This window comes from Bubalus kerabau, chromosome 4 (genome assembly GCF_029407905.1).
Source record: "Bubalus kerabau isolate K-KA32 ecotype Philippines breed swamp buffalo chromosome 4, PCC_UOA_SB_1v2, whole genome shotgun sequence".
Lineage (NCBI taxonomy): Eukaryota > Metazoa > Chordata > Mammalia > Artiodactyla > Bovidae > Bubalus > Bubalus kerabau.
This window is the reverse complement of record NC_073627.1, coordinates 83,532,338-83,559,276: the sequence shown is the minus strand read 5'-3', so window position 1 is coordinate 83,559,276 and position 26,939 is coordinate 83,532,338. Positions and strand designations below refer to the sequence as shown.

Sequence of the window (26,939 nt, the reverse complement as noted above, 5' to 3'; positions counted from 1 at the left end):
GGGATGGTATGGGGAGGGAGGAGGGAGGAGGGTTCAGGATGGGGAACACATGTATACCTGTGGCAGATTCATTATGATATTTGGCATAACTAATACAATTTTGTAAAGTTTAAAAATAAAATAAAATTAAAAAAAAAAGAAGAAAGTTCTTAGCAAAACAGGCCTTTCTCAATAAACAAAGTCCCAAATAATCAACCTAACTTTCTGCATAAAGGAACTAGAAAAACAAATTAAGCCCTAAGTTAAGAGAAAGCAGGAAATAATAAAAATCACAATGAAAGTATGTAAAACAGAGAATAAAGTAATAGAAAAGATAAAAAGTTCAATATATTTTTCTTTGAAAAAATAAAGCTAACAAACCTTTAAACAGACTAACCAAGAAAAAAGGGAATGGACTTAAATAATTAATATTAGAAGTGAAAGAAGTTACAATTAACACCATGGAAATACAAAAGAGATGACTATGAACAATCATGTACCAACAAACGGGCAACCTAGAAGAAATGGATACATTCCTGAAAATATACAATCTTATACGACTGAATCATGAAGTATTAGAAAATCAGAACAGACCCATCATTTGTGAAGAGACTGAATCAGTAATCCAAAAACTCCTAACAAATGAAACTCCAAGACCAAAGAGCTTCACTTATGAGTTCCACCAAACATTCAAAGATCTAATGTCTATTCATTTCAAACTCTTTCAAAAAACTGAAGGAAAAAAGAACCCAAATTTACTTTATGAGACCAGTGTTAACTCTTCTCATACAAACACACCACCAAAAAAAAAAAAAAAAAATTACAGGCTAACAATTTTGGTGAAAGTAGATGTAAAAATCTTCAATAAAATTGACAAACCAAACTCAACAATACATTAAGAGGATCATATACCCAATCAAGTGGGATTTATTCCAGGGATATCAGAATAGTTCAACAACTGCAATGTGATACAACTTAAAGTGAAGGATAAAAATAAAATCACGTGATCATTCCAAAAGATACATAAAAAGCATTTGATGAAATATACCATCCACTTATAATAGAAACTCTCAACAAGGTGAGTACAGAGGGAATACAATCCAACACAATAAAGGCCATATATGACAAATCCATTCTGGTCCTGGGTATATGTCTAAAATAAAATGAAAGCACAACATTCAAAAGATAAATACACTCCAGTGTTCATATCATCATTAAAATAGCTTAAATATTGAAACAATACAAGTGTCCATCAACAGATGATTGAGTAAAGAAGATATACAATGAGCACTACTCAGCCATCAAAAAGAATGAAATTCTTCCATTTTCAAAAACATGGATAGGCCTATAGGGCATTATCCTTAGTGAGAAAGAGAGATACGGACAAATACTCTATCACTTATATGTAGAATCTTTAAAATAAATGATTATAACAAACAGAAACAGACTTACAGTTATAGAGTACAAACTAGTGGTTACCAGTGGGAGAGGGCAAGTGGAAGGGCATGAAAAAGGAAGAAGACTGAGAGTACAAATTACAGTGTATAAAATAAATTAGCTACAAGGATATATTGTATAGTACAGAGCATATAGCCAATGTTTTACTATACAATAACTTAAAATGGAATCACTATGTTGTATACCTGAAAACAATATAGCAATGAGATCCAACCAGTCCATTCTAAAAGGAGATCAGTCCTGGGTGTTCTTTGGAAGGAATGATGCTGAAGCTGAAACTCCAGTACTTTGGCCATCTCATGCGAAGAGTTGACTCATTGGAAAAGACTCTGATGCTGGGAGGGATTGGGGGCAGGAGGAGAAGGGGACAACAGAGGATGAGATGGCTGGATGGCATCACCGACTCGATGGACATGAGTCTGAGTGAACTCCGGGAGTTGGTGATGGACACAGAGGCCAGGCGTGCTGCGTTTCATGGGGTCGCAAAGAGTCGGACAAGACTGAGCGACTGAAATGAACTGAACTGAGACTATATATCAGAAGAAAGAAGCAATATTAACTCTTTTAATCCACTTGAGAGTTGTTTAATAAATAAAGAACAAAATTATCAAATAGGATGCCATATCATTACCACATTAAGGCTTAAGTGTGCATTAAAATGGATTTTCCAGGTGGCACACTGGTGGTAAAGAACCCACCTGACAATGAGATGCAGATCAGGAAGATCCCCAGGAGGAGGGCGTGGCAACCCACTTCAGTATTCTTGCCTGGAAAATCCCATGGACCAAGGAGACTGCTGGGCTACAGCCCATAGAGTCGTAAAGAGTCAGATATGACTGAAGCGATTTAGCACACACTCATGTGCATTAAAATATACAAGTTCAAATGGTGTATGCCTTAGTTTGACCACCACAGTTATATGCTAAATACCTGTGCAGAAAATTCCCCCAATACCAGTATGATTATTATATGAAAGAAGATTTTATATACATAGAATAAGGCTTGTTGTAATCACTCAAACTTCACATTGCCCTCAAACCAGTGCTTTAAACTTGTCTTAATTTCTGAAATACCCATTACCACTTCTAGCCTTCTCATTTACCTTCCATTTGGGAAGAACATTTACTCTGAGCCTTTTCTTCATATATTTCTTGGTGCTTTTGGGGAAATCAATGCTCAGTGACATTTCAATTACTATAGCACAATATTGAAAGAGGATGAAATTATGTATTGCTATTATTTTATAAGTCTTACTAGGATGGCTATTAGTTTGGGGTCCTTTAATAATTCCCATGATGTTCTATCTGTGGAAAGAATATGATTCAGTTTTAAGACTTGATTATAGCCCCATAAAACAAATTTACTTTACTTTATTATTCCTCATTGGATGACTTGTAAGCTCAGACATGCCAATTCCCCTTCTTAAATATGAACAATAGATGTGCATGTGTGTTTGACTACACACACACAAAGATAATAATTCTCCAAATTGCCTTAAAATCCTTGGAGTATTATATTTCTATTTGAAATATAAAAAAGTATTTGAAAAGATTGGAAATAATGTTTGAATACTTGTTTCTTAATTATGTTATCAGTTAAGCAAGGTATTAGCAGATTTTTTTATTTAAACTAATATTTTCTCTATTAAATGCACACTAAAACTATTCCATATTTATCTGTGGTTATGAGGACATTGAAATCATTGTGTTAATTGCATGATAGTCTAGAGAATATGTAGACATGTTGCTGATGAACCAATTGTCAATACTTCCAAATTCCTCCCAAAGCATTTTGACATTAATGCGATTATTAATTATTTTGGGCCTCATTACACAGAAAAGTTCTTTTTTCATTTTTCCATTCCTCAAGTAATGGATTTCTTGTTTTACAGTGGTTTCAATAATGATCAGAAATTTACTGGACACCAGTAATTAGTAACTACTTCAATCATATTGGCCCTAATTAGCCCTAAAAATCAGAAGGAAGTTATTTTAGATGATAGCATTAATAACGACCACCATGCTAATCAGTCCTAGTAGTAAAAGTAGACAACTTGATCAACGGCAATTAGTTTTGGCTTTTTACCCACTGCAATCATGCAGACTCATTTCAGCATAGGGCTAAAAATCAATGTAGTCTCTATTATTTAGATTGTCAATTATGCCTTTCATCACCCAAATGAATCCTAGCCTCTGGCCTATGCATTTACAGCAGTCCGAGCACTACTGACTCATAATAATCTACTGGTTTGGTAAGTTTACACATTGTGCAATATAAGGGTAAAGGTCTCATAATAATGTCACGGAATTAATTCCAAAGCTCTAGGATTTCTCCAAGTCTAAGCCTTCAACTAATCAGCTGTCACCATACATAACAACCAAGATCATTAAAATCATAATGTAACTGTGATTCTATTCCAAATAAACTACAGTCTAAATATTCTACACTCAGTATACAACTAACCATTGAACAATATGAGGTTTGGGGCACTGACTCCTGAACAGCGAAAAATCCCCATATTATTTACAGTCAGCTCTCAGTATCTGTGGTTCCACATCTTCCAATTCAACCAACCACAGACTGCATAGGACTGCAATATTTACTCTTGGAAAAAATCCACATATAAGTGAACCAATACTGTTCAAATTTTACATTGTTGAAAGGTTAACTATACGATGTGCATAAACATAGTACAGTTAAAACTCTCCTCTGTGTCTTTCCTTAGTAGAAAATGAACAAAGAGTTATATACAGTTACAATATTACTGTTTCATATAAAAATTTTAATATTTAATAGAAATGTATATCTTATGAATTGACATCAATAAAATAAAGTCACTGTCAGTTTTCTTCTGCTTGGTCTCTTTGATTACTTGTGCCTGAAGAGTCTTCACCCAAACTATCAACTTGGAAAACATCTCCTTATCTGTCAAGAAACAGCTCACCTACCACAGTTTTGGGGTCACTTGCTCTGGGAAGTGCTGTAGGTGATATGTACGAGGTATTCATAGATTTGTTAAATTCCAGTCTTGCTCTTAGTAGGTCACCTCACATTGCCTGAGTTTGGATGAACTTCAACAAGTTACTTATATTTTCCATACTTCAGCGTCCTCAATTTATAAGGTAAACAAAATAGCACCTCTTATAGAAGATTGATTTGGAGACAACTTAAGAATATATGTAGAGGTATGTTCCTTCTATTCCTGCTCTCTGGAAAGTTTTTATCATAAATGGATGTTGAATTTTATCAAAGGCTTTCTCTGCATCGATTGAGATAATCATATGGATTTTATTTTTCAATTTGTTAATGTGGTGTATTACATTGATTGATTTGCAGATATTGAAGAATTCTTGCAACCCTGGGATAAAGCCCACTTGGTCATGGTGTATGATCTTTTTAATCTGTTGTTGGATTCTGATTGCTAGATTTTTATTAAGGATTTTTGCATCTATGTTCATCAGGGCCAAAGAACTAAATAGACATTTCTCCAAAGAAGACATACAGATGGCTAACAAACACATGAAAAGATGCTCAACATCACTCATTATCAGAGAAATGCAAATCAAAACCACAATGAGGTACCATTTCATGCCACTCAGAATGGCTGCGATCCAAAAGTCTACAAGCAATAAATGCTGGAGAAGGTGTGGAGAAAAGGGAACCCTCTTACACTGTTGGTGGGAATGCAAACTAGTACAGCCACTATGGAGAACAGTGTGGAGATTCCTTAAAAAACTGGAAATAGAACTGCCTTATGATCCAGCAATCCCACTGCTGGGCATACACACTGAGGAAACCAGAAGGGAAAGAGACACGTGTACCCCAATGTTCATCGCAGCACTGTTTATAATAGCCAGGACATGGAAGCAACCTAGATGTCCATCAGCAGATGAATGGATAAGAAAGCTGTGGTACATATACACAATGGAGTATTACTCAGCCATTAAAAAGAATATATTTGAATCAGTTCTAATGAGGTGGATGAAACTGGAGCCGATTATACAGAGTGAAGTAAGCCAGAAAGAAAAACACCAATACAGTATACTAAGGCATATATATGGAATTTAGAAAGATGGTAACAACAACCCTGTATGCGAGACAGCAAAAGAGACACAGGTGTATAGAACAGTCTTTTGGACTCTATGGGAGAGGGAGTGGGGGATGATTTGGGAGAATGGCATTAAAACATGAATAATATCATAAAAAAAGAATATATGTAAATCATTTTAAGGAAGGCTTGATACATGATGCTGTTGTTTAGTAGCTTAGTTGTGTCTGACATTTTTGCGACCCCATAGACTGTAACCCTCTGGGTCCCTCTGTCCATGGGGTTTCCCAAGCAAGAACATTGGAGTAGGTTGCCATTTCCGTAAGCTCAATAAATGTTGGATATTAATAAGCTCTTGATGAAAGTGAAAGTGGAGAGTGAAAAAGTTGGCTTAAAGCTCAACATTCAGAAAACGAAGATCATGCTATCTGGTCCCATCACTTCATGGGAAATAGATGGGGAAACAGTGGAAACAGTGTCAGACTTTATATTTTTGGGCTCCAAAATCACTGCAGATGGTGACTGCAGCCATGAAATTAAAAGACGCTTACTCCTTGGAAGGAAAGTTATGACCAACCTAGATAGCATATTGAAAAGCAGAGACATTACTTTGCTAAGGTCCATCTAATCAAGGCTATGGTTTTTCCAGTGGTCATGTATGGATGTGAGAGTTGGACTGTGAAGAAGGCTGAGTGCTGAAGAATTGATGCTTTTGAACTGTGGTGTTGGAGAAGACTCTTGAGAGTCCCTTGGACTGCAAGGAGATCCAACCAGTCCATTCTGAAGGAGATCAGCCCTGGGATTTCTTTGGAAGGAATAATGCTGAAGCTGAAACTCCAGTACTTTGGCCACCTCATGTGAAGAGTTGACTCATTGGAAAAGACTCTGATGCTGGGAGGGATTGGGAGCAGCAGGAGAAGGGGACGACAGAGGATGAGATGGCTGGATGGCATCACTGACTCGATGGACGTGAGTCTGAGTGAACTCCGGGAGTTGGTGATGGAAAGGGAGGCCTGGTGTGCTGAGATTCATGGGGTCGCAAAGAGTCAGACACGACTGAGTGACTGAACTGAACTGAACTGAACTGAATAAGCCTTACTCAGTGATCTATGCAAACAAATAAAGGAAAACAATAGAATGGGAAAGACTAGACATCTCTTCAAAAAATGAGAGATACCAAGAGAACATTTCATGCAAATATGGGCACAATAAAGGGCAGGAATGATTTGGACCTAACAGAAGCAGAAGATATTAAGAAAAGGTGACAAGAATACACAGAAGAACTATACAAAAAAGATCCTGATAACTCAGATAACCACAGTGGTGTGATCATTCACCTAGAGCCAGACATCCTGGAATTCAAAGTCAAGTGGGCCTTAGGAAGCATCATTACAAAGTTAGTGGAGGTGATGGAATTCCAGTTGAGCTATTTCAAATCCTAAAAGATGATGCTGTGAAAGTGCTGCACTCAATATGCCAGCAAATTGGGAAAACTCAGCAGTGGCCACAGGACTGGAAAAGGTCAGTTTTCATTCCAATACCAAAGAAGGGCAATCCCAAAGAAAGTTCAAACTACCACACAACTGCACTCATCTCACATGCTAGCAAAGAAATGCTCAAAATTCTCTAAGCCAGGCTTCAACAGTACATGAACTGAGAACTTCCAGATGTTCAAGCTGTATTCAGAAAAGAGAGAGGAACCAGAAATCAAATTGCCAACATCTGTTGGGTCATAGAAAAAGCAAGAGAGTTCCAGAAAAACATCTACTTCTGCTTTATTGACTATGCTAAAGTTTTTGACTGTGGATCACAGCAAACTGTGGAACATTTTTAAAGAGATGGGAATACCAGACCACCTTAGCTACCTCCTGAGAAATCTGTATGCAGGTCAAGAAGTAACAGTTAGAACTGGACATGGAACAACAGACTGGTTCCAAATTGGGAAAGGTGTATGTCAAGTTTATATATTGACATCCTGCTTATTTAACTTATATGCAGAGTACATCATGCAAAATGCTGGACTGGAGGAAGCGCAAGCTGGAATCAAGATTGCCAGGAGAAATATCAATAACCTCAGATATGCAAATGACACCACCCACATGGCAGAAAGTGAAGGGGAACTGAAGGGCCTCTTGATGAAAGTGAAAGAGGAGAGTGGAAAAGCTAGCTTAAAACTCAACATTCAGAAAACTAAGATCATGGCATCTGGTCCCATCACTTCATGGCAAATGGATGGGGAAACAATGGAAACAGTGACAGAATTTATTTTCTTGGGCTCCAAAATCACTTCAGATGATGATAGGATCCATGAAATTAAAAGATGCTCATTCCTTGGAAGAAAAGCTTGACCAACCCAGACAGCATATTAAAAAGCAGAGACATCATTTTGTCAACAAAGGTCCATCTAGTCAATGCTATGGTTTTTTCAGTAGTCATGTATGGATGTGAGAATTGGCCCATAAAGAAAGTTGAGCACTGAAGAATTGATGCTTTCGAACTGTGGTGTTGGAGAAGACTCAAGAGTCCCTTGGACTGCAAGATCCAACCAGTCAATCCTAAAGGAAATCAGTCCCAAATATTCTTTGGAGGACTGATGCTGAAGCTGAAACTCTAATACTTTGGCCACCTGATGCAAAGAACTGACCTATTGGAAAAGACCCTGATGCTGGGAAAGATTGAAGGCAGGAGGAGAAGGGGACTACAGAGGATGAGATGGTTGGATGGCATCACTGACTGACTGGACATGAGTTTGAGCAAGCTCCGGGAATTGGTGATGGAGGTAATCGTGGCGTGCTGCAGTCCATGGGCCGCAAAGAGTCGGACGTGACTGAGCACTGAACTGACTGAAAAGTATTGCAAAAACATTTTAAGGGAAAATGTTAACTGTACAAAATAAAGGTGCAAAATAATTACAATGATGATTCAGATGTGAGAAAAGACTATACTAATCAGTAATCAGTAAAGGTTCTATTGCTGCATATGATAATGTGAGCTACCTATAATTAGCATTAGTTAATATTAAAAGACTGTTTCCCTCTTGAATACATTTCTTGAATTGCTTCTTCAGTTCTTTTATTGAAGCACACTGGGATAGGCTAACTTACTGTTTGCCCAGCAAGCTTTGTTATTCTTGTTTCTTTAACATGTAAAATAAGTTACCATATTCATCATTGCAATAAAGAACTACGCCTGTTCCAGCACTATTCTCTTCCCTCAGCAGCTGATTAAAATGTATTTGATTTTGTCATTCACAACTTTTTCTATGTATTTGTGGTCAACTGGGGCATAGACTGTTGCAAGTAACAAATAATTTATTATCAAACTATGTGCATAAATGCAATCAGACATTTTCTTGAAGCTGTTTAGACTGAATGACTCACAAGGGTTCAAAGTTTACACTTATTTATTCCTGAGGGTTACTATGTGAAGAAAAACCCAGGCAATATTTTGCAAATCTATTCAAAGGTACATTGACTTTTTAAAAGTTAAATTATTTCCCCCACATTTTCTATTATTTTTTCAAATAGCATTTGGGGAGGGTAGCTTTTAAATACTGAGAAAGCTAACACTTTTTGATCTAAACTTGTGAATTCTTTACCATAGCCTAGTGCAATGCCTGCTTTAGGCCCTGAAAGTTTTCTGTTCTGTCCCTGATATTGATCTGCGCATCCAATTAAATCTGTTTCCAGACTTTACTGAGTTGAGGTATTTAAACAGGACTGATGTCAAGTACCAAATGAGAAAAGTACTGTAAAGCTAAGGAGCCCAGTCAAATGCGTTTGAAAAATAAAGACAGATGGTGCCTATTAGAGAGTTTTCTGCAGTTGAACCACACTATTTACGCTTAAATTTTCTTTGATAACTGGTTCATTTGCAGATGTACATATGCTTTGGGAGGTAAATATAATATGCTAAATATGCTGTATATACTTGGGCTATGGATTCATACTGTTTCTAGGTCTTCTCAGTGGAAAAAGCTAGTGTGCATGTACCCCACCCCCTGCCCACCAAAACACAGTTGATATTAAACTGATACAGACTTGGAACAAAATATTTTTCTTATGCTGGCTCTTATATACTTTTTCCGCACTGAGGATTCTCTTTTTATGTTAAAGAGACAATTAAATTTTTGTGCTTATTCTTTTAGATTTATTCCATGTTGTGTGCTGAACTGTGTCTCCCAAAAGATGCTGAAGTCCTAACTTCCAGTACCTATGAATGTGACTCTTTTCTGAAATAGGTCTTTGCAGATGATCAGCTTCAGAAGAGGTCATCAGGATGGGTGATTTAATAAATAATATTGGCCTTTGTTTTTTCTGGGCTAAAGACCCAAAACCTCAGCCTCTCCAAATTATGTCATGATGTATATCTTCAGACCAAAAGCCGAGCTTATGTGACTTAATGATTTCAGCGGTGGAAATAAACTTGTTGTTTGTATCCTTAACCATTGGTTAGCTAAATTTGTTATTCATCATAGTTAGATGTTTAAAAGCAGAGTCTTAGTTATTAGGAGATTCAATGGGAAAGTAGAAAGTAATAGCATCCATCACTCATATTGTCCCACCTCAGTTCCAAAATCCAGACATTTTTAATACTACAGGATGGCTTCCCAGGTGGCTCAGTGGTAAAGAAACAGCAGGAAATGCAAGATATGTGGGTCCAATCCCTCCCCTGGAGAAGGAAATGGCAACCCACTCCAGTATTTTTGCCTGGAAAATTCCATGGACAAAGGAGCATGGTGGGCTAGAGTCCAAAGGTTCGCAAAGAGTTGGACACAGCTGAGCATGCACGTAATATGCTACAGAAGACTCCACTTGGCAAAGGATATCAGCACTTTCTCTTGGACAACATCTTGAATATCACTTAGCCTCTCTACCTCTTGTAGCTTGGTCAAGGGGATGACTCCAAGGAGTTAAGTCCATTTTCAGGGCATGAATTAAAGCGCAGGACATACAACCTTCAAGTCAAGCCTATGATTATTGCTCAGTTGGTCCATACAGGTTTTGTTGTGTTTCTGTCTTCATAAAGAGGCTATGCTTACCAGTGGTCCTTCTTATCCAAAGATTGTACAGAAGTCATAATTCATTTAAAATTAGTTTATTCACTTCTCAGACTAGTCTGTTATTTTTTTAAAAACTCTAATAAATCTTGTTTAGTGAAGTAGAGCTCTGAAGTAAAATACGGAAGCATTTACTAAAAGGAAAGAGTTTATCTACTTTCTTTATTTAAAGGGAACATTCTAAGTCTCAACATATTAACTTTTTGATATTTATTTGTTGACCATGGCAAAATAAAAATATTATTTAATAAATCTATCTGTAGTCTCATGTATATATGTCAATATTTTCTGTAAATTCCATTCAAAATCCTTTAACCACTTTCCACTAACTCCTTCAAAATTTCTAATAACATTATCTTTCTTATCTGCCATGATTCTGCTAATTTTCAATGTTCTATTTGTCCTTAGCACTCTGTACATACATCTGTAAACTCTGTGATAAACTGGTTTGATCAGACTTTTTTGCTCTCCCACTAGGCTCTTACTTCCTTTGGACACAGGCTATACCTATTCATCTTTAGATTTTCCAAATATGGACCTGTTGTCAGACAAATGGGCAGAATTCAATACATTCAATACATGAGCACTTATTTGTGGACATTGTTAAATTTTGTGTGTATGTAGTCACAGTAGCACATTATCTCAATCAGGATCCATTCAGGGAAACCAAAGCCTTATCAGATCTTTCAGCAGAAAGAAATTTAATTTATGGAAAATTGATCCCATAGGTGTTGAAAAGTTAAGAGTCTAAAAGCAGCACTGATAAAACCACAGACAGTAATTTCAGAAAGTGGCTATCATCTACATTGCTTGGGAAACAAAAAGGAAGAAGTGAAACTGCTAAAATTTAAAAGCTCAAGGAAGAAAATCTAGAGACAACTGCTGTTTAGACCTATGAGTAGGAGGTACTACCTTTGAGAGGACATGAGCCCGAAAGAACCTGCAGGTAATTACTTCTGCCAAAGAATTACTGACAAGAGGAAGGCAACAGTGAGAAGGTACCTGCTGCCCTTCTCCCGCCTTTCAGTCTCCATCTGGTGTCTCTTAGTGACTGAAACTACCAGAGGCCGTTTGGCAAGAAGTCTTAAGAAATGTAGTTTTCAGGGTCCCAACCCCAGCATCCAAACTCAGGGTAGAGAAATGTAGGTTTGGATTTTAAGACTATAGGAAAGTAATCAATATGGCCAATTTGGATGTAATTTTTTTTTTCTTTTAACATAGTTCAGGTGCAAGGGAAGGATACAAAAAGGAAAAAGACCTCTGAATTTTCAAATATCTATTAAGCACCAGACACCATTTTATGTTCTAAAATATTAATCATTCAACCAGTATTTGCTGGACACATACTATTTCCAGTCACAGAAAAGAACCTTCAAGTGCAATATGAAAAGATGGGCATTATCCTTTCTTTCATAGAATTTAGAAACTTGAAAGAAAAATGGGCAAATTAATGTATAATTATGATAATATGTGTACCGACCTAGCTCAAATCATGTAACCATCTTGGAAGAGTCAGAAAAGGTAATGAAGGGTAATGAAGCCATTTAATATTTCCAGGATAATAGATCCAAGTTGCATAGATAAGACCTGAATCCAGAGATGCAAGTCTCTAGGATTCACATATTTTCTCAGGACACCACTCTTCTTACTAGGTGAGAGAAGCTTGGAGTGGCCTCTTGATCTGTTCTTACTGCCAAGTTTTGCAAGCTCACACAGGGAAAAAGCAGTAAATTATTTGACTTGACTTTGTTTAGCTTCCTCCAAAATGGAAGATAAATATCTTATATGGATATCCATGCCAAGGGAAAATTCATTTTAATTAGTTTCATCAAAGTCCTTACAGTCTACATCTGTACAGACACATTCGATTCCTCTTCTTGCGCTTGTGGCTAACTAGACACTTTGCCAGTTCATCAGTGGTTTAGAAATATCCCTTTATTTCATCCTTTAGTATGATTCCCTGAAAAAGTACGGTGCCAGATTTTCAATTACAACAAGAAGCATTGCTAGGGGCTACCCAAATTCTCTCTTGTGCCATATCCATGAATTTGAGAGTTCTGCTTATTTCTGTCATTTGAAAAACAACTTTTCCTGGTGACTGCCTAGTAGATGTATGAACTAAGTCTCTGGGGAAAGAGAAAAGAGAGTCTGTTAGGGATAAAAGGAATCTTTAGTGATTCAGAGTACTATAATTACTCTAAAGAAACTGTAACACTGGAGAAGTTGACTTCTCTGTCCCTTGTTACATCTTTTAAGGAAGAAAACTCTATAATGTCTTGAGACTGTGAATATTGGTACAAGTCCTTTGCACAATGTCATATAAGGTAAATATACCCAGTTTTTCACAACAGAAAAACAACAATCAAATGAACTAGTACAAAAGGTTTAATAACCCCTAGAGACAGGCACCCCACTCCAGTACTCTTGCCTGGAAAACCCCATGGATGGAGGAGCCTGGTAGGTTGCAGTCCATGGGGTCGCAAGGAGTCTGACACGACTGAGCAACTTCACTTTCACTTTTCACTTTCATGCATTGGAGAAGGAAATGGCAACCCACTCCAGTGTTCTTGCCTGGAGAATCCCAGGGACAGGGGAGCCTGGTGGGCTGCCATCTATGGGGTCGCACAGAGTCGGACACGACTGAAGTGACTTAGCAGCAGCAGCAGAGACTTCTCAGACAGTAAAGAATCTGCCTGCAATGCAGGAGACCTGAATTCGATTCCTGGGTTGGGAAGATCCCCTGGAGGAGGGCATGGCAACCCACTCCAGAATTCTTGCCTGGAGAATCCCCATGGACAGAGGAGCCTTGCAGGCTACAGTCCATGGGGTGGCAAAGAGTCAGACATGACTAACCAACTAAGCACACACACACACACACACAAAGACTTCAGTAATGAGATATAGTTTTTTTTTTAAGTTTAATTTTATTTTATTTTTAAACTTTACAATATTGTATTAGTTTTGCCAAACATCGAAATGAATCCGCCACAGGTATACATGTGCTCCCCATCCTGAACCCTCCTCCCTCCTCCCTCCCCATACCATCCCTCTGGGTCATCCCAGTGCACCAGCCCCAAGCATCCAGTATCGTGCGTCGAACCTGGACTGGCAACTCGTTTCATACATGATATTATACATGTTTCAATGCCATTCTCCCAAATCTCCCCACCCTCTCACTCTCCAACAGAGTCCAAAAGACTGATCTATACATCAGTGTCTCTTTTGCTGTCTTGTACACAGGGTTATTGTTACCATCTTTCTAAATTCCATATATATGCGTTAGTATACTGTATTGGTGTTTTTCTTTCTGGCTTACTTCACTCTGTATAATAGGCTCCAGTTTCATCCACCTCATTAGAACTGATTCAAATGTATTCTTTTTAATGGCTGAGTAATACTCCATTGTGTATATGTACCACACCTTTCTTATCCATTCATCTGCTAATGGACATCTAGGTTGCTTCCATGTCCTGGCTATTATAAACAGTGCTGCGATGAACATTGGGGTACACGTGTCTCTTTCCCTTCTGGTTTCCTCAGTGTGTATGCCCAGCAGTGGGATTGCTGGATAATAAGGCAGAGGGTGTGGAGAAAAGGGAACCCTCTTAAACTGTTGGTGGGAATGCAAACTAGTACAGCCACTATGGAGAACAGTGTGAGATACAGTTTAGAAATTATTTGGGATCTACTAAGTAACACTCAAGGATCTCACCACTTGAAGTGGATGATTTGCAACAGAATTTGGATTGGAAAGAGAAATTCAAGGTCAATCATTTAACCTGAAGATCTCAAGTAGGTAAGATTACAGGATAACATTTTGGCCATGTGGGGGAAAGTCATGGAAATAAGCAGCCTCTTGACCTTAGAACCGAGTTATATGTTAACCCCTAACCTGGTAGGCTGCAGTCCATGGGGTCGCTAAGAGTCAGACACAACGGAGCGACTTCACTTTCACTTTTCATCTTCCTGCATTGGAGAAGGAAATGGCAACCCACTCCAGTGTTCTTGCCTGGAGAATCCCAGGGACGGGGGAGCCTGGTGGGCTGCCGTCTATGGGGTCGCACAGAGTCAGACACGACTGAAGCAACTTAGCAGCAGCAGCAACCTTGCTTAACATGTTCATCCTTTTCTTGGATTAAGGGTAGGGAAATGATGAGTATGTGATTAAAGGATATCAAGACCCTTTCTCCACATCAGACTTGTGACTAGGCTACACAAACAAGACAATATCAGAAAAGGAGAACAATGCAGCCAGCTAGTCTGCACACAGTGGAAAAGGATGAAGACTCTGATCCCTTCCCCAAATGATTGTTGTTTAGTTGCTCAGTCGTGGCCAACTCTTTTGTGACCCCATGGATTGTAGCCCTCTAGGTTCCTCTGTCCATGAGATTTCTCAGGCAAGAATACTGGAGTGAGCTGTCATTTCCTTCTCCAGGAGATCTTTCCAACATAGGGCCCAGAGATTGAACTTGCACTGGCAAGAGGATTTTTATTTATTTATTTATTTTTTACCACTGAGTCACCTGGGAGGCCCTATATTAAACTAGAGTGATGTTAAGGAAGTTACCTAATGTTCTGAGTCTTTCTTTCTTTCTCTCTACAACAGAAATATTTGATAAGGTTTTCAAAGATTTCTTATGACATTTATTGAGATATATGAGATGAAGTCCCTAAAACAGTGGCTGGAATAGAATAGAAATTTTACAAAACAATGTTACTGTGAAGAAGTTGTTTTAATCTCACTCAAAGGATCTGTATGCAGGTATTTTGCTTCTAATGTTCAACATAATCCAATCTCTTTTAGTATACCAACTCTTCTCTTGCTTAGACAAAAAAGAAGGGAAATCATGAATAGCTTTCATTCTGAAAATAATAGATGAAAAAGTATTATCAAGAAAGGAAAAAGATAAGATGAAGACTATAGTGGAGATTTGCCATGGTAATATTTTGCACATTAATTGGTTTTGACTTGTTCCTTATTGTTTCCCTAAGGGTATAGTTCTTATCTGATGGATGGAGTCAAACCACAGAAAGGGCATTTTCATGATTCACAATCACGAGAATTTATAAATGAAAGGGAAAATAAAAAACACATTTCTCCAGTGATAGATCTGCTTTCCTCCTAAGAGAAGAAAATGAAACAAATTTTATTCAGTCAGTTATTTATATAATAGTTTGAAGCACTACTATGTACTTTGGAAATCCAATAAAATCTAGATGCATACCTGACTTATGAAGCTTACAGTCCAGTAAAGACAAATAAAATAATCAAAATAAATCACACAAATACATAATTATAAATGAGTTACATATTCGAGTATATAAATGAGTTATATATATATTTATTTATATATATATATATGTAAAAATTATAATGTATTGAGTCACATGAAGAAAAAATATACTAAATGTTGAGAGAATACTCACGGAAAATCTAAGTCCAAGGATCAGAACAACTCACACGAAGAGAAGACAAATTGGCCAACATCTGAGAGATGGAGAGGGATTAACTAGGTCAAAAGGTGGGGAGAAAAATCCTGTACTGGGGGCTCAAGTTAAGAAAGAACATGGGAACATTCAAAAACCACAGAAGTGACAGTTGGGCTGAAACACAGAAAAAGAAGGGCAAGGGGGCAAAATACCATCTAGGGAATGAAGAAAGAAGCTAGAAAATTTAAAGCATACAGATTTTGGCAAAGATTTTGTTCCTTATATTAATTACTGAAGGACTTTACATAGGAAAGACATTAATGAAATTGCATTGTGAAACACTAACTCTGACTATCCCCAAACAATGAACTGGAGGGAGAAACAACTTGTGGCCAGGAAAACAATGCTGAGGCTCATGCAGATGGTTCAATAAAGAGATGTGGTAGCTTAAACTAGGCAGTAAATGGATTCCAGAGCTGTGAAGCGGGTTTATTTGCTTAAATTTGTTGGTGGACTAGATATGGGAGATAAGAGATGGTGAGTGACAGCTAAGCATTGATCGGGGTCAGAAGGGAGAGAGAAAAAGTTACCCTAAGTATGAAGTACTATGATGTACTATGATAGGTATCACATTCTGACTTCTACATGTACTGGTTCTTCTAAGAAATCCTTCCTGAGAGGGAATAAAAGAAAGTACATGTAAACAAGGAGGGCATGGCTCTGGTAGACTGCCCTTTAGTGTTTTCCACTAGGTGGAGAGGTCACACGTGTGGAAAATGTGATGTGGTAGATAATTTTATGAGTATATGGATGCTGTTTGCCATAGCCAGGATTTCCCACAAAGACCTTCAGACCCTTGTATAACACTTGTATAGTCCCTCCTGCACCCTCGTGACCAACAGAATATGGTGGAACTGATGTGCTTATTTAACTAATATTTGTTAAACATATAGTGTATACCAGGCACTCTTACAAGCCATTAGGAATGAATACTGAAATACTCAGTGAGGTGGTGAGAATAGAAGAAACAGTAACGTGTCATATTTTATCAGGTGACGATTACAACGAGGGTAACATTGCTGAGGAAAGAGGTAAAATTCCACGTGATCATTAACATGAACAATATTTGTATTATTCCAGGCTTAGCATAATGCTCTGCACTTAGTAGGTACTGTAAATGTTACATTGGATCGATTGAACAATAGAGATTTTTCTATATTTATAACTTAATCAAAATAGGATAAATAAAAAGGAGGATTCTGTTCCTCATTGAACACGTGGCTCTGCATATTGTCCTTCGTTCACTTATCGCTAATGAAGCCGTAACTATTCAGACTTGATAGATGTCTGTGACTTCACACTCACATAGAATAAATGCAAGCCAGGCTGTACCTGTCATCTCAGGATGATGACAAGACCTTAGAAGAGCAGTTATTTCGGAACTAGTTAAGTATTTGCTCTATTTGGGCATTGATCATCCCTATCAAGCATTTTGTTTGTTTTCCAAGGACTATTATTTGTTGATATGACCTTTTCTAAAAAGGACAAGGATGATAACGGCAATCATCACTGAGCAGGGGAATCAATAAAGTTCTATCTCTGTCACACACGTATACACACGTGGCTTTTAAAATCTTACTAAAAGATTGCATTAACAAATAAGTCATAAATGTTCTACATAGGTAAGTCTGAGCAAGCTAAACTGATTTCCTTAGATATATATTAAATCTAAAGGCTGGACTCAATTTAACCAGTGAGTTCTAGCTAACACATTTTGTGCATCGTTAGTGTAAAAATTTGCTTCATAGGATAACTCATAAGAAGGACAAGAAACCTAGAGAAGCAATGACTTGCAAAATCTTAAGTGGCTGGAAAAATAATGGAAGCAAAAATTAACCTGTCCTAATTTTTAAGCAGTTAATAATGATCTACATGAAGAGGTGGAAAGAAATGCTTTAAATCACGGGACATAATCAATTAAGAGTCAGTACCAAGCAGGACAGAGCAAACATATAAAAGGAAAAAGAAAGATTTGACTTATAGGGCAAGAAATAACAAGATGTTTTTCTTTCTGGCTTACTTCACTCTGTATAATAGGCTCCAGTTTCATCCACCTCATTAGAACCGATTCAAATGTATTCTTTTTAATGTCTGAGTAATACTCCATTGTGTATATGTACCACAGCTTTCTTATCCATTCATCTGCTGATGGACATCTAGGTTGCTTCCATGTCCTGGCTATTATAAACAGTGCTGCGATGAACATTGGAGTACACGTGTGTCTTTCCCTTCTGGTTTCCTCAGTGTGTATGCCCAGCAGTGGGATTGCTGGATCATAAGGCAGGTCTATTTCCAGTTTTTTAAGGACTCTCCACACTGTTCTCCATAGTGGCTGTACTAGTTTGCATTCCCACCAACAATGTAAGAGGGTTCCCTTTTCTCCACACCCTCTCCAGCATTTATTGCTTGTAGACTTTTGGATCGCAGCCATTCTGACTGGTGTGAAATGGTACCTCACAGTGGTTTTGATTTGCATTTCTCTGATAATGAGTGATGTTGAGCATCTTTTCATGTGTTTGTTAGCCATCTGTATGTCTTCTTTAGAAAGAAAAACACCAATACAGTATACTAATGCATATATATGGAATTTAGAAAGATGGTAACAATAACCCTGTGTACGAGACAGCAAAAGAGACACTGATGTATAGAACAGTCTTATGGACTCTGAGAGAGAGGGAGAGGGTGGGAGGATTTGGGAGAATGGCATTGAAACATGTAAAATATCATGTATGAAACGAGTTGCCAGTCCAGGTTCGATGCATGATACTGGATGCTTGGGGCTGGTGCACTGGGATGACCCGGAGGGATGGAATGGGGAAGGAGGAGGGAGGAGGGTTCAGGATGGGGAACACATGTATACCTGTGGTGGATTCATTTTGATATTTGGCAAAACTAATACAATTATGTAAAGTTTAAAAAATAAAATAAAATTAAAAAAAAAAAGAAATAACAAGATGAGATAAACTTGAAAAGGTTCAAGTAATGTATAAAAATGATCACGAATACAAACCTATTCAGCTGGAGAAGGATCAACGAAAAGTTGCATGAAAGAAAAAAAAAGATTAGGTACCAAATGTACATTGAATCGAATAAGAACGATAAGGTGATATTAGCAAATAATAGAAAGGTACCATTAGCTAACAGATGGAATAAAAAATCATCATGGAATCATACATGTGAACCCTTTCTATATGTGTAGGTAACCATGCCACACACAAGCTACAATCTCTAGAGGGAGTGTAAAGACTGTGAAGAAGAAACCAGGGGAAAAATTAGCCAAAACATATTTTTTAAGGCATTTTAAGTTACAAAATGGCAGGATCTTGATACTGATGAGGGTCCTGAGAACATCTCAAACATTCAAAAAGCATGTAACTTTCTCATAAAATGCAGTGAAACAAGGCTTCTGCAGAGTTCATGTCTAAAGAGCAAATGGCACTCTGAGATGAAGAGAGTAGCCACATCCCCTTCTTCATTCACTAAGGACACATACCCTAAATCTAGGACCCTTGGCTCTAATTAGTGACTTGGGGAAGTAATGAATTATATTTAACTATACGACAAGCACCTTTGGGGTCATACACAAATAGTTTTACTAGCGGATCTTCAAAGTCACAGTGAAATTTTCTGGTGTGATTATTAGAAGGCAAACTTCTAGGCTCAGGGACTATTTTAATAATCATTCAATATTATTTGGATATAAGTAGCCTTCCATCTACACAAGAGGTTAATATTAAGTGTGTCATTCTAAGGATATACACTATATCTCGATCCAAGACAGCAAATAGAATGATGGGGCACATCCAAGGGTAACAGATTAACAATTAAATTATATGTGAGGCAAAAATAAAAATAATGTTTTGTACAATCAAAGCATTCCTGAAGGTTTTGGTGTAAATATAAGGCAAGGAAAAGGACTGACTGATGGCCTCTCCAGTCTCTTCCTATCTCAAGATGTTTTTAATGATAGCGATTATCCTGTAAGACAGTTTAACTTGTGTTGTTTTACTCTTTTAACTGAAAAAGCAAAAATGCTTCATAATGTAACATATGAAACCATTCTTCTTTAGCTGAAGAGCAAGTAATAATTATAGTTCTGCAAACTGAGTGGCAGGACTTCATCAATTATACAAACCAATAGCCTGACTTTTTATTATGATGACAGAGCTCATAAACAAATCAATAGAGTTTTCATTGTACTGACTATACTTAAAAAAATATATGGAGTAGGCATGTTGATAATGCCTCTATGTTTTGTGGCTCCTCCAGTGGAACTGATTCTTTTGTTAAAGAACATGAATGTGCATTCCCTACCTTGCTTCTCAATAAAAGATAGAAATTTGCTCCAACTCTGGAACTTGGTGGAAAAGGAAGAAGCATTAGCTACATTGGAGAAGATTATACCAATGTATAATCCCAGTAGTTTATACGATTATATCACAGTTGCAATTGAGTAAAAGATACCAAAGTATTAAAAATAAAATAAACATAAATTGGCCCATATCTCCTAATATAAGACTGAGCAGACTCACAGATCAAGGTATATGATTTAATCGAAGAAAAGCAGTGTGTTCTTTTAACCCAGCCTCACTTTACTTATATTTCTCTTTTAGAGAATGCTTTGATTCAAACCCCATCTTAGCTAGGGCTGTTTTTCTTTTACCTGATAGATACGATACTCCATGGCAATTTCCATTAGGCTTTTTGTCCAAAGATAGTATTCAGTATCAACTGAAGGTGAAGTATTTCTAACCGGCACCTTCCACCCATGGTAAGGCTGACCTGAGTGAAATCTTTCTCACTGCTCTCCCCACAGAGAAGGCAGAGTACCAGCCAGATAGTGAGAATCAGAACAGAATGCCAAGGCATCCATGCTAACATCAGTCAGGTTGCTCAGGTACTCCTGGAGTAGTAGGACATGGAAGAACATGTCCGAGTTAGCTAGGGAGAAGTACAAATTTCAAACTCAAAGTGCCAAGGTCAAAGACAAAACCTGAAGTATAAGAAAGTGAAGCTATTGGATATCTTTCATTAACAGAGTGACTTTATCATTTCACTCTATCACCCCGTAGGAATCACAGAGATAGAAGTGCAAACTAAATTTTCTAAGTCCAGTTTGAAGACAACCTGTTAGCATTAATACTATCCCAGGGTTGGAACAAAGCGTGATCATAAGGTCACTAATCAGTGATCTATACTCTAGAAGTGAGTGTACATTGCTTCACTGCTTTTCCAGAGCATCTCTTAAAATTAAAAAATGGTGTCTGTGGTTAACGTGGCATACCATCTTCAGTGACTTTTTTATGTTGAAATACAGGGTGTTCTAGCTGACTCAACTTAGGATCAAGGTATTTAGTGGGAATTACATGGAATATCTGCTCTGAGATTCTTTAAGGGTCTTTAAGGAACTGAATAAAAAGATCCTAGATAATACAATCAGAATCCAGTCAGTTTCACTTGCTTGTGGCAAGACTTATTTTTAAAACCACATCATTTTTTCTCCATGCTTTCTGATTCTCATTTAAAAGTAATATACAAAATAGAAAATAATGAATAAAACATGACAAGGTTAAGATACTAGTCTAGGCATGATAAAAGATCAAACAGTGGGGAAAAAAAGAGAGAGAGAGAGAGTGCGCTATGGTCAAGCACACAAATTGATCCAGATATCAAATAACATTAAAGAATCAAACAAAGCCTTTCATCTGAATTTTTAGAATTCTGTAAAGCAGTAATTGTCCCATATAACAACTAAGAAGTCTCATAAAGGAGTAATTCTGAGAAGCCACCATTGCATATAAAGCTCCTGTCAACCTTAAGATTGCAGATCAAAAACTAGATGCAGAGGAATCTTTTCCACTTATTTCAAGAGACTGTGGAGTGTCATGGAAAAAGCACTCTTCTTTTGACCTCTGAACTGTTTCTTAGTTGGTGGAGCTTAGGTAACTTCTTCTGAACATTGTATTTTTGGTTTTGGTTTTTTTTTGGTTTTTTTTTGTGGGTTTTTTTTCACCCATAAGGCAGAAATTATCAGAACCACTAACATATTTTTAGACAAATATCGTAAGGGTGTAAGAGAAAATTATAGTATATAAAAGTGCTATAAAACTGAAAAGCACTACATAAATATGAATTGCTGCTACTTACCCGAGGAGACAATCACATTTTCTGTGTTCTGCAGAATTCTTGCTGTTGGCATTCCTCAATAATATTTAGCAGTCTGGCCCCTATGACATCTTGGTTCTTCTAACCATCACCGTCTTATCCTTTGACCACTTAAGGATGCTGGACCATCCTTAGCCTGTCCACACAAGCAAATGCCCATCCTCATTAGCACTCTTCACAAATGAATTAGGCTTAGCAAGCCAAAATGTACCAGCAGGTGATTATGTGAGTGGCTTAAGTGTCCCCTGGAGAGTGATCTCGTCTCTGGTGTCTTAGAGACTGTGACTTGTAGGTGGCTGGACTCCATGGGATACAGGAAACCTAAAGTTTGAGTTGGATCCTTCTCCATCCCTCCATCACTTTGTTCCAATGAAATCTGCTCAGTTCCACAGTCACAGACTGCTCTTCTGACCCCAGTCAACTGTCTCAAAATGACTGCCCAGAATCAGATATTCTGCAGAGAGGTACAAGAAAATTCAATTTCTGTGAGGAAAGAAAGAAGAATTAGAGAACCCATTTTCAATGTCAATAGCAGCTCTGGTTTCTTGAGCACCTACTATGGACCAGTCACTGTGCTTTCACATGTGAGGCAGGATAATAATTTAGAGTATTAATTTAGGTGTTTCTTTTCTGACATTTTGCCCCTTTTAATGCCCACTTCAGGCTTTTCAAGTGGCACAGTGGTAAAGGATCCACCTGCCTATGCAAGAGATGCAGTTTTGATTCCTGGGTTGGGAAAGTAAAAGTGAAGTCTCTCAGTCCTGTCTGATTCTTAGCGATCCCATGGACTACAGCCCACCAGGCCCTCCGTCCATGGGATTTTCCAGGCAAGAGTACTAGAGTAGGGTGCCATTGCCTTCTCTGTTAACAGCAGCTAGGCATATTATATTTACTTGGAGCTGGTATACTTGGTGACAGCCTTCGTGCCCTCGGACACGGTGTGCTTGGCCAGCTCCCCAGGTAGCAGCAAGCGCATGGCGGTCTGGATCTCCCTGGATGTGATAGTCGAGCGCTTGTTGTAATGTGCCAGGTGCGATGCCTCGCCAGCGAAGCGCTCGAAAATGTCATTGACAGAGGAGTTCATGATTCCCATGGCCTTGGACGAGATGCTAGTGTCCGGATGGACTTGATCCCCTGGAAAAGGAAATGGCAACACACTCCAGTATTCTTGCCTGCAAAGTCTCATGGACAGAGAAGCCTGACAGGTGACAGTCCCTGGGATCGCAAAAGAGTTGGGACATAACTGAGTGAATAAGCAACAAGAACAACAACAAATGCACACTTCTCCCAACTTTCATTCAAGGGTTGATGACAGAATTTGTTTGCTTTCTTCAAAGAAGTTCAGGGAAGAGTGATTGTGTTCAGAATTTCCACACCTACTAAGCAAATAAAGCTGGATGCTCCCTAGAGAAACATGGGGAAAAGGTACTGGTATATATAGACTAAACAACTAGGAGAGGCAGGGAACTCTCCATACCTATATTAGTAAAATGTTTTCTTTGTTTTGGGTAAGAAACAAAGAAAGAAAATTCTATGGATCCTGAGAGCAGAGAAAACCTACCCCCTGGGCAAAAGGGCTGGATATGAACTTCTAAAGGATATCAAATACTCAGCACTCAAGCTGAGCAATGAAAAGAGAATTTGAGAATCCTGTTATCTGAAGGGGTCACATATACTGAGGCAATGGACATCTCCGAGGCCGTATGGGTTAATCTATGACCTTAGACAAGACACCTAACATTCCCCCCAAGACAAAAGAGCCAAAATCTTACCACTGCACGATATTCTCAAAGAGCACATATTGCTGCTCAAGGAAAGTGAGTATTTCAGGTACAGAGGATACTGAGTTTTTATCTTTGTCTCTCTCCTAGCCCTAGAGAAGAAGGGTTCAGAATCAGAAATGACCAGTTACAGCAAATGAAAAAAGCTTGTTTTCTTCCACCCCTGGATTTATGAGTCCAGATTCATTCACACTACATGTTTAAAGCTTCAATTAATCCCTATGACAGCATTATGAATTACAAATTACTCTTTCCTTTGTTATATATGAGAAAACCTAGATAAAGATATTTAAGTCACTTCTCAAGATAGCCTAGCTAGTTTATGATGGTTCTGGCCTCAGTCCCAAGTTTTTCTGACTCCAGAGCTATCTCATCTTCAGTTCTGTAGCATCTATACCATGAGCTTGAGCAGGCTGGGTGAAATTCAGTGTTGGCAATTACACTACTGATTCTTCTCAAAGGAAATGTGAGCCTGTAATGCATACCTGCCCCTTCATATTAGTACAAAGTGAAAAGAAATTCTGGGGTTTGGGGTCATAAAAGTCAATGCTCCTGAACAACATACTTCAGAAACATGTGTGTTTGCCTTTAATAGCTGCACTTACAATTTTAAAACACTACCTAGATTCTTCATAGGCATTTTACATCCTAAATTTTCCACATGTGTGGGCTTGGTGATGGTTCAGAAAGGACAAAGCTCATGAGGGATAAAGATCCATCTGCAGTCATCAAGTAATTTTCTGAAGATTAGACACTTGGCTGGTATAAAGAAAACTTTGGCAAGACCCAGAAGTAGAGGAGGCAGCTGGGAATAGTTTACGGCTACTCAGGGGAGCGCCACGTGCATCAGAAGGAGGCTGACAACGAGTGGCTGCTCAAAGAGCTGCCAGGAGATATTGGCACTTGCGTACTGAAACCAAGGGGGGAAACAAGCTGCAAGGTAGTGTGCCAGCTGGAATCGTGGTGCCCAGTGAGAGGATGGAGACCAGTGCACATGGAGGGTACAGAACACTCACTCCTGAAACGTGCAAAGAAGGTTGATGTGTGGATATGGGGGACCAGAAACAGATGCAGGACAGTAATACAATCAAGCAAAAGGGACAGCTGGAAGGAATGGACAGAAAGAGGTCAGCTTCCGTGAACTTAAGAAACCTAGCCAGTTAGCATATTCCATAAAGGGAGCCTGGTCTAGTTCATTTGGTACCAGTTACATTAAATCATTGGGTAAAGAAAGGAAATTTTAGTCACTTAGTCATGTCTGACTCTGACCCTATGAACTGTAGCCCACCAGGTCCTCTGTCCATAGAATTCTCCAGGCAAGAATACTGGAGTATGTATCCACTTCCTTCTCCAGGGGATCTTCTAAACCCAAGGACTGAACTCAGGTCTCCTGCATTGCAGACAGTTTCTTTCTTGTCTGAATCACCACTCAATTCCTTCCCTGGTAATTTAGCGGTAAAGAATCTGCCTGCCCATACAGGAGACAGCTGCAATGCAGGAGACACCGTTTTGATTCCTGGGTCAGGAAGATCCCCTTGAGAAGCAAATGGCAACTCACCCAGTATTCTTGCCTGGGGAAATACCATGGACAGAGGAGCCTGGCAGACTACAGGCCATGGGGTTGCAAGAGTCAGACAAGACTTAGTGACTAAACCACCACCAAAGAAAAGAAGGACAGGAAAACAAGATCATTATGTAAAAAAGAGAAAGATAGTACACAGATACATATTAAAAAGCAGACTAATCTGAGTAATCTAAGATCTGATGCTTTTAAAATGAATGACTTGGCTCTACTGTAACCAATTTTAAATTATTAATTTTCTCATATGTAATTGGTTTACGTATAACAAAGAAACGATGGTTTTATTATTACTATTAAAAGCTAAGATTGAATTGGCACTCTATATATGCACAAGCATATTAAATCAATTCTCTTAAACAATTCTCAAAACTGAATGAGGTACCCGAGTTGAAGTTCTGTTTTAAGGTGCTAGACTCCTATTTTGTGTTGCCATTTAGTTGCTAAGTTATGATGGACTCTTTTGCAACCCCGTGGACTGTAGCCCACTAGGCCCTCTGTCCATGGGGTTTCCCAGCAAGAATACTGCGGTAAATTGCCATTTCCTTCCCTTCCCAACCCAGGTATTGAACTTGCATCTTCTGCTTGGCAGGTGGATTCTTTACCACTGAGCTCCTTTAGTTAGTTGCTCAATAAATTGTGGCTACCATTAATACTGGCATTGAAATTATTCTTTTTACCTAGTTAGTCCCTAACCTCAAAGATATTCTTAACACATATCTATCACTACCCTAATGCCAGACAAAATTGGAATGAAGGATTTCGATTCTAATTCTAGCCTAAATTTAAGACAAATACTCCTTCTCAAGGAGATCCAAAACATTTAGACTGACTACAAGTACCTTGCATTAGGCTAAATTCATACCTGTTATATACCCTGAGTTAGGATTTCCCATTTATGTACACAGTCATCTCACTGATGTCCATATAAGATTTTCTTCCTACTATTCACTAAGTAAAAACATGCTCTTTACTATTCCAATCCTACACACATTTTTACTAAAAGGTGTGTGTACTTGCGCTGTCAGAAGGTTATAGACTAATTGTTGATAATCATTACACTTTTTGGCATGTGTAAGAAATAAAGTGTTCTCCCTTTAATTTCAGAATGTCTAGCCCCTTTTCATCATGAATTGCCACCTCCTCAGAAAAGCCTCCTCAACCAGTCAATCTAAATTAAGTTTCCCCTATAAATTTCCATCTCAATGCCTTGGCAATTGCTTTTGAAATACTTATCAAAATTATTTCTCAAAATTTATATGCTATTCTGTCTGCTTATTTTATATTTGTCATTAGCACCAACTACAATGTAAATTCTATGAGGGCAAGGGACCACATTCATCTTCATCAGCGTTCAGAAATATTTACTCAGTTCATACA

At 38.1% G+C, this 26,939-nt stretch overlaps 1 protein-coding gene across 6 annotated transcripts in view; it reads right to left on the bottom strand.

The window, feature by feature from the left end:
- Positions 1-874: 874 nt before the first annotated feature.
- The window catches only part of LOC129649902 (histone H2B 1/2-like), a 251,629-nt gene continuing 225,564 nt past the window's right edge, over positions 875-26,939 (bottom strand). For 2 of the 6 annotated variants that reach the window (XR_008713416.1, XM_055577873.1), the window contains 3 exons: positions 23,093-23,333; positions 22,182-22,653; positions 875-1,966 (listed from right to left, as the gene is read on the bottom strand). Coding sequence is in view for 2 of the 6 variants with exons in the window: in XM_055577873.1 (XP_055433848.1) it covers positions 22,626-22,653; positions 23,093-23,333 (269 nt within the window). In the remaining 4 variants the exon portion in view is untranslated. Of the gene's footprint in view, positions 1,967-15,037; positions 15,667-15,971; positions 16,033-22,181; positions 22,654-22,835; positions 23,334-23,971; positions 24,073-26,939 lie in introns of those variants that run through there. The other 4 variants (XR_008713417.1, XR_008713418.1, XR_008713419.1 and 1 more) reach the window with 3 other exon arrangements.